General features: G+C 41.3%; 1 protein-coding gene across 1 annotated transcript; it reads right to left on the reverse strand.

The window, feature by feature from the left end:
• Window positions 1-759: 759 nt before the first annotated feature.
• On the reverse strand, window positions 760-6,984 carry LOC121579237 (serine/threonine-protein phosphatase 2A catalytic subunit alpha isoform-like). Its single transcript, XM_045224330.1, has 7 exons — window positions 6,684-6,984; window positions 3,282-3,491; window positions 2,897-3,070; window positions 2,624-2,713; window positions 2,222-2,383; window positions 1,894-2,012; window positions 760-1,683 (listed from the first exon to the last, which is right to left on the reverse strand). The coding sequence occupies exons 1-7, from the start codon at window positions 6,783-6,785 to the stop codon at window positions 1,611-1,613; spliced, it is 930 nt and encodes a 309-aa protein (XP_045080265.1). The 5' UTR covers window positions 6,786-6,984; the 3' UTR covers window positions 760-1,610.
• Between the last annotated feature and the right edge of the window lie 1,756 nt (window positions 6,985-8,740).

An 8,740-nucleotide genomic window follows, 5' to 3' on the forward strand; every position in this document is an offset into this window, starting at 1 on the left:
TTTATTAACAAGTGTATTTTAATGCTAATATTTTAATATTTTGTACCGTTACATTCTGTACATTTTTGGGTGCAAAATGGATAAAATTATATTATCTGCGCATGTTCCTCTTTCATGCTGTAGGCTCTGTTAATCAATGGTCCCAGCAAAAACAAATAAAACAAATCAGCGTAATTGTTTTACTCTTTGTGCAGTTCTATTGTTTGCCAAGTAGCAGAGATGTTAATATTTTTAAAATGCCATTACAGTAATTGTGTAACTGTACTAATGTAAATAGGCCTACCCTTTGTTGCGCCTTACTTGAAAAGTAGGCCTTTCCATCTATCGCATGTAGCTACAAATCTTTACCTTGACACACATTCCGGGTTGTCCTGCCAAGAGATGGCACGCTTTCCCCATCATTTGTATATTTCCTTGTTCTATCTTCTACACCTATCAACAGTTACACACACTGGTTGTTGGATCAGAAGTATTTATCCCTACAGTATGATACAAATAATTATCAGTGCAGTTATTACTTAGCTATGTGAATATGAGAATAAGAGAAGTAATGAAGAAGCAACAAAATATCCTCAGCATCCATGGAAGCTTTCTTTCTTCACCATTTCTCCTACAATCAAATCATAGTTTTCATCATTTGATGTCAGCATATTGTGCCATCACTTAGATAACAGAAACATTAGTCATGGTAATTCGTCATCAAGTACATCAGCAATGTCAGATGAAGCCATAAAATCAATTGAATAAACACATCACAAGTCAAGAAGCAACTTCTATCTTTATTCAACAGGATCCCTCAATACAGACACTAAAAATCATCATCATCATGAGGATTGTGAGTGACTATTTCCACAATGGCATTTCTCAATCTGTCTACCATACACAATTGGATGGGCGTCTGTTTAACCCAGCAAAAAGCTGGTGACAACAAAAAGGAAAAGACCCAAAATAAAACTTTCTGTAGAGTGAAACAGCCATCTTCTGACTTGTAAAAACAAAAAAGGCCCAGTGGAGTCAAATGTGATTTTCCTGTGTTTTATATACATTTCCACATTATGAGGTTGGAATAATAAATGGTGATAATACCCTTTTTAGTGTAAGAGCTGTTTGAAAAAAAACACCTGACATTTCATGCTGTTTTGGTGGGATGGAGTTTTGACCAGCCTGGTGATTTGATATTGAGATAAAAACATCTGCATTGAACCTTTAACGTAAACAAAAAAGTGCAAACAGGTTTAAAAAAATATTATAATAATAATAATACAAAAAGTGGGGATTCACAAAATAAGCAATGCATGGTGCATTGGATTGAAAACTTTTCAATTAACAAAACTTGATTACTGCGCTGACCTTGAGATTTGGAACAGAGGAGAAGAGCTAGAGGAGTAAGGAATTAGAGTTGTGATCTTGGACATCAAGATCAGCATTTTGTAATACATATATGGCACACACTTTGTGGTCCATGTACAGACGTTTTGTGAGTGCTTAAATAGTGGTTTGTGTGAATACAATTATGTACATTGACATTTTGTTGTGTTGCCCGCCCCCACGGTGTTGGATGCTGAAGGTACTTTCATAAATCATGGCAATACTGTACAAGGGGTGAGGTTTTACAGGAAGTAGTCTGGGGTGCGACGGGTGACATGGGGTTCCCCTCTACGAGGCGCAGGGTCAAACTGCAGGCTGGAAAAGAGAAACAAAACAAACACACATCTTGTTTTTAATCTAAAATCCTGTTGAGAGTTAATGGATCATCATTAGATCACATTTAGGTCATTTAGCAGACATTCTTCACCATCATCATCATCCTCCAGAAAGAATAGAGGACCTTGCAGGTAGAGCAACAAACTGAGGAGGGTTGGCAATTTATGGAATGGTAATCAATATGCTTACAAGGAGTATTTCAGGGTGTCGTCGAGTTCCATGATGGCTGCCTGGTTACCACAACGGTAACAGTAATTTGGTGCACTGAATATCGTTACCACGTTTCGCTCGTGGCACCAGTTGTAACCCTATAGAAAAAAACAGGAGAACAGTGAAGTAATAGTGAATGCAGAAATCTGAGACAGTCCTACAGACATAACATTTTACAGGACATGTGCATTAACCTGAATGAGGGGGTAACATGAAATGCATTCAGATAAGCTTTCATACTCACACATTTCACATTGTGATCACCTTTGAGATTTCAAGCATGGAGAATCAGCGACAGGCAGCTTACCTCCATAACCAGCTGGTGAGCTCTGGAGACCAGGGTAAGGCGGTTGGCATGGTTAAATGTCTCAGATATATCCTGGCCAAAGGTGTAGCCGGCCCCCCTGGGGGAGATGCCCCAGCCCCCACGGTCATCTGGGTCTGACCACAGCAGGTCACACATGGGGCCCTGTGGAAGAGAGGAGATGTGTGTAAGCAGCATAGTAATAAAGATACGGATCTATATGGTGAACAGGGTCACTGAGAGCAGGGGAGGATGGAAAGTTGATATGGTCAGTTTTGTCCTAATGGTTGAGGTTAGGATTAGGAACAGACAAACTTATCCTGGACCTGTGCCTAAAAGTTACTTCTAACTAGCAGCAATGAGACAGCAGAGCATGCTCAGAAGCAGGGTTGTTGAGCCATGTACCTCGTGTGGCACTTCCTGCAAACGGTCCAGCGCTCGGATGTGATCCAACGTGTCTATGGACGGCGACAGGCCTCCGTGAAGACAGAATATCTTAGAAGGGAAAGAAAACAGAACATTTTACCTGAGAATTTAAATATTGGTTCTGACTGAGTAACAGTTTGACTGAGACATAAGAAAGATATATACCCTTGAGTGAATTTGTATTTACAGCATACAACAGGTAAAGCATTGCATCTTCAACATCATATGGATTAAATGTGTGAAACCTCTTACCTGAGTATCTACCAAGGCTGTGAGAGGAAGGTAATCGAAGAGGTCTGTGAAGTATTTCCATACGTTTGCATTGCCGTATTTCCTTAGGCACTCGTCGTAGAAGCCGTACACTTGTGTGATTTGTCTGCTTTCGTGGTTCCCCCGAAGGATTGTGATGCGTTCACGGTACCTAACCTGTGATCAATGTTAAAAATACAGGGGATTACAAAACAGCACTGTTGAATGAATAGCCTTCCAGGGCATTCTGTGAATGAGAGTGTGTCTTAGCATTACATTACTTTGGCATCACAAGGCCCTGTGTAACTTATCATTGAGCACTCTTGTAGGGCAAATTCAAAATGTGAAAGGTCATTCAAAACTCCAAGTGACCAATAATAACACTTGCCTTTAGTGCTACAAGTAGTGTGACAGTTTCTACAGAGTAGTAGCCTCGGTCCACGTAGTCTCCCATGAACAGGTAGTTTGTGTCTGGAGACTTCCCTCCGATCCTGAAGAGCTCCATGAGGTCGTGGAACTGGCCGTGGACGTCTCCACACACTGTGACCGGACATCGGACCTCCTGCACGTTGGATTCCTTGGTCAGAATCTCCTTCGCCTGGACAACACATACACACAAAATTAGGCTAGGTTTCTCCTTACCCTGGACAAAACACATACAAACATAAGGCTATGTTTGAGTGCCTCCCTTCCCACCCTTAACTTCCCCAAGAAAATAAATAGACTAATGACATTTGGCAAGCTAGTTGAACGGCAATGCAGTTCCTAGAAACCAGTGGACTGTGTAGTGCAGCTCTATGAAAAACAGTGCTGCCTGCTGGGGGCAAAGCAGATGAGATTATAGGGGGAAACACTCCACTTCTCTTCTATAATGCACTTGATTGCATGCAGGGCTATATTTGTTGCCAATGCAATCTCTCCCTCCTTCCCCCTCTCTCAAAAAGCATCAGTGTTAGTCTTTGAAACAAGTTCTAGGTTAAACAAAGTGGCAACACACACATATGCCTAGGCCCGTCTCCGGACCATTCCAGGGCCTAAAATCAGTAGAGATGATCATTGGTGTCTGGCTGGGATTATAAATTGTTGGCAGTACTACACTGGGGGTTGGGGGTGTAAGGAGCTTTTTGAGCATAAATCCCATTTTGAGAGCAGCAGGCATAGAGTAGAGCAGGGATGTGTGTGTCAGAGATGAGCGAGAGTGATATCTGCTCCAGGCAGCAACGCCCTGAGAGACAGCAAGGGAGAGAGAGACACTGGCAGATGGAGGAGAGAAACAGAGCAACCAGGCCATATTAAACAAACCTGATATTTTTCCAAATTTATTTGAGTGGATATTACAAATAAAAAGAGTCAGATAGAGGCCAGAGCCAGACAAACTAGAGTAGGTCAGTGGGACTCAGAACATTGGTAAACATAATATAGTATAGAACAGAGTCAATACAGCCTACAATATGGTATGACCTCAGAACATGGATCGTCTTTCATCAGTATCCTAAGACAACTGATCTAGGCATGTCTATATTGAATGGATGACATAAATGCCTCACCCCTCATTGCCGCACCTACTAAAGATATGCCTTGCTGGCATCAGCTAAAAACCTCAAGTTTGTTTATTCGTCATATACACAGAGTACACAGTGCAATGAAATGCTTACTTGCAGGTTCACCTCTCGACAATGCAACAATACAAAAAGTAAGTAAGTGAACACAAAGAGTAGTAAAAATAAAAATTCTATGAAGTAAAAATAGAATAGTCATTGAGCAATAATATGATACAAGAATGCGCTCAAACTAATTTATGTCAAATATTTACATGTGACAGAACAGGAAATTGTGCAATAGATAATTAATAGTGCAATAATAAATAGGCTAGACAATGTGCAGTAATAATTATAAACCTTTGACCTAGAATGATTTCACTGAATGAACAAACAGTGTGACGTGAAGTTCTCATTTTCCCATCAGTAAATCACACTCCTCCCCCGTTCTGTAATTTGTATCCCAAGACAGAGGCCATTCCACCAGTGTTATATTGAGTCACAGAGACAAGCAAGAGGTGACTCCCGAGTGGCGCAGTGGTCTAAGGCACTGCATCGCAGTGCTAGCTGTGCCACTAGAGATCCTGGTTCGAGTCCAGGCAACTGGGAGACCCATGGGCGGCGCACAATTGGTCCAGCGTCGTCCAAGGTAGGGGAGGGTTTGGCCGGCAGGGATGTGGGTTTGTTTCCCACGGGGGGCCAGTATGAAAAATGCATTCACTAACTGTAAGTCGCTCTGGATAAGAGCGTCTGCTAAATGACTAAAATGTGATTTCTCCGGTGTTGTATTCAGTCACAGAGACAAGCAAGAGGTGATTTCTCCAGTATTGTATTGAGTCACAGAGACAAGCAATTATGTGGTGGTGATGCAACTCAGAATCAATCACATCCAAGGCTATTTTTACTCTGGCTGCACATTCTGCTGAACACATGAGCAAATATGTGCTCTAAAACCTACCTTTTAAGAGCTGTGAAGGAGCTGGTCAATCACGTGCTCAGGGGTTTGTGAGACCACTGATTACAACAACAAAATGGTAACCATTTGACAACTCACAGTTTGACTTGAGTAAGTGGCAAAACCCCTCTACTCGCTTGAGACTGAACTCCACAGGCTAATAGAATGTGATCGCTGACACCTTGTAGCCTAGTGGTAAATATTTGCCAATGATGCGAAATTCTAGCCGGGTACCATTTTCATCCGTACCGTAATCCTGGCCTCTAACCTTCAAATCATCTCAGGATAATAATCACCTATTAGTAAACAAGCCAAACAAGTACGTGAGTAGACGCACTGGGTTATTAAAAAATAAGTATTTAAGCCCATACATAAGTGTAACAGTCAAGTGAAAAGGGTATCAATGAAGATTGAGGTTAAATCCCTGCTCAGACCCTTGATGATGCACTGATGACTTGATAAAGTGAAACTTCTGTCTGCCCTAGTTCTTGTCCAGTCCCACAGTTCAGTTCACTCAGGGTGGGAATCCAGGATATGTGTGTGTGTGTTTGTATGTCTGTGTTTTACAACTGTACTCAGATGTGTATAGTTTGACTATACCCAACAAATAAATGAAAATGCTTGACATTTCTTGGACAACCGCAGTGATTTTGCCACAGGACACTCAGTCATACCATCAGGACATACATTATGACGCTAATAACATACCCCAGGCATCCCATAACTAAATGAGACACTCAATCAGTCAGACAGGCAGTCTGAATGAGTTGGTAGTAAACCAGGTATGAGCCTTGCATTCTTTAGCTGGCCTTCAAGAAAGCTGGGCGACCACTACTGACATTTAAAAGATGTTCCAGACAAACACATGTTTATACGAATGAATGCAACGGTTTGGCTTCTCCAAAATAAACCATACATTGCTGCAGTAAAATGCTAAACCAGTCTTACAGCTCAGCAGAATGAGAAGTTGAGCAATGTAACGTTAATGTTTTACTTACATCGGCGCCATTTTAAGAATGTCAGAGGAATGGAAGGGTCAAAAAGACACACTCGAATAGTTCGATCATTTGTAAACCATACATGTTAGTATTTCTGAAAGGTTGACGAGCGTTTTAGATAGGCCTACACGAGAAAGTAGGCTATATAAATATAAATAATCGCTCTTGAAACTAGACAGGATTACGTTGTAAACTATTTGGCAAGTGCTGACAGCGATAAACTGCGCAATATGTATCATCCCCCTGAATGTTACACTGAAACATTTTTAGATGGAAAGTTTTATTTCTGTTTACCTTACCTTTTCGCAAAGAGTTTTGACTTGGCTCTCTGACAGCTGTTTGCAGTCGTTGATTTGTTCGATCCATAGGTCGATCTCCTTTGTAAAACACTTCTCGTCCATTTCTGATTGTTATTTCGGATAATTCAATAGCACAGAAATTGTTATTTCCCTAAATACTCGTAAGCCTCCCCCAGAGTTGCATGCGGTTCCAATTGACACATATATTGCTGAAAGTATATGAAGGGGAGCGGACTAGGAAATGTGGAGACGTCAGAAGCTCTTGTCCCACCCTAGGCCGTGATCCATTCAACACAAGTAGGACTGGGTGCGCCAGGCAAATGCAGCATTATTATTGGTCTCCCAGTAGAATCCTTGCATTCTTATTGGCTTAGATTGTAAAAGTTAGATATTGGGCAAATTCGTTTTGCATGGCCCGGTGCCACACATACGCCGTGTATGCACATTTCACCCTTCCATTGGTTCTAAAATGAAATCTCCATCCACCCTGGAAACCGGGCCAAGTAAAACGAACTGCCCCAGCGGTTGGTACATTGTAACCCGTTGTTAATGTTTGTAATTAATGAGGTCATATTTGAAATAAGTTATTTTCACTATGCCTATTCATGGTTAGGGACTGATCGAAATGTACTGGGGGGAGGGGTGGTCCAAAATAGGGGAGCGTTTTTTAGGGGTGCACAGGGGAGCGTAGTGCATTTTTTCCCCTGGTTTACATTTGCTCTTCTGCTCGTATTTTCCCTATAAACAATGGCTTGACTTACTTTTGATATTACCCTAATAAAGGCCCTATGTAGCTCAGTTGGTAGAGCATGGTGCTTGCAACGCCAGGGTTGTGGGTTCGATTCCCACGGGGGGCCAGTATGAAAAGAAAATGTATGCACTAACTGTACGTTGCTCTGAATAAGAGCATCTGCTAAATGACTAAAATGTAAAGTTTAGAAACGTTTTTGAAGGTTTGGTATGTTGTGGCTATTTTTAAGCTTTACCTACTGCAGGCCTATGATATCAAGGCAGTGCGCCCTGGCCCTGCAGCTGACTACGACAGTTTACATTTACATTTTAGTCATTTAGCAGAAGCTCTTATCCAGAGCGACTTACAGTTAGTGAGTGCATACATTATTATTATTTTTTCATACTGGCCCCCCGTGGGAAACGAACCCACAACCCTGGCAGTTCAAGACTATTTCAGGCCTATCTGAGTTAATCCTATAATCTAACAATATAATGCTTATCTTTATACAAAATATTCAGATAAAAAATGTACGAATTACCCTCCTTCTGTACGTCTATATCTGTATAGCAGACGCAATAGCCATCTGACATAAATAAATTAATGTCAGTGTCATAGCATGCCACCGGCATATCTCTATCTCTCTGGGTTACGCCTGAGCTTCTCTTCCTTTACATAGGCTACGTATATATACAGTAGAAGTCGGAAGTTTACATACACCTTAGCCAAATACATTTACACTCAGTTTTTCACAATTCCTGACATTTAATCCTGTCTTAGGTCAGTTTGGATCACCACTTTATTTTAAGAATGTGAAATGTCAGAATAATAGTAGAGAAAATGATTTATTTCAGCTTTTATTTCTTTCATCACATTCCCAGTGGCTCAGAAGTTTACATACACTCAATTAGTATTTGGTAGCATTGCCTTTAAATTGTTTAACTTGGGTCAAACGTTTCGGGTAGCCTTCCACAAGCTTCCCACAATAAGTTGGGTGAACTTTGGCCCATTCCTCCTGACAGACCTGGTGTAACTGAGTCAGGTTTGTAGGCCTCCTTGCTCACACACTTTTTCAGTTCTGGCCACACATTTTCTATAGGATTGAGGTCAGGGCTTTGTGATGGCCACTCCAATACCTTGACGTTGTGGTCCTTAAGCCATTTTGCCACAACTTTGGAAGTATGCTTGGGGTCATTGTCCATTTGGAAGACCCATTTGCGACCAAGCTTTAACTTCCTGACTGATGTCTTGAGATGTTGATTCAATATATCCACATAATTTTCTCATGATCATGATCTCATGATGCCATCTATTTTGTGAAGCGCAC

The sequence above is a fragment of the Coregonus clupeaformis genome, chromosome 13 (assembly GCF_020615455.1).
Source record: "Coregonus clupeaformis isolate EN_2021a chromosome 13, ASM2061545v1, whole genome shotgun sequence".
NCBI lineage: Eukaryota > Metazoa > Chordata > Actinopteri > Salmoniformes > Salmonidae > Coregonus > Coregonus clupeaformis.

Excerpts from the sequence above, each read along its gene's own strand:
- LOC121579237 (XM_045224330.1), bottom strand. The coding sequence starts at position 6,785 with ATGGACGAGAAGTGTTTTACAAAGGAGATCGACCTATGGATCGAACAA. Across the intron at positions 3,492-6,683 it reads TCAAAACTCTTTGCGAAAAG|GCGAAGGAGATTCTGACCAA; the intron begins GTAAGGTAAACA and ends TGTGTTGTCCAG. Across the intron at positions 2,013-2,221 it reads CTCACCAGCTGGTTATGGAG|GGTTACAACTGGTGCCACGA; the intron begins GTAAGCTGCCTG and ends TTTTTTCTATAG.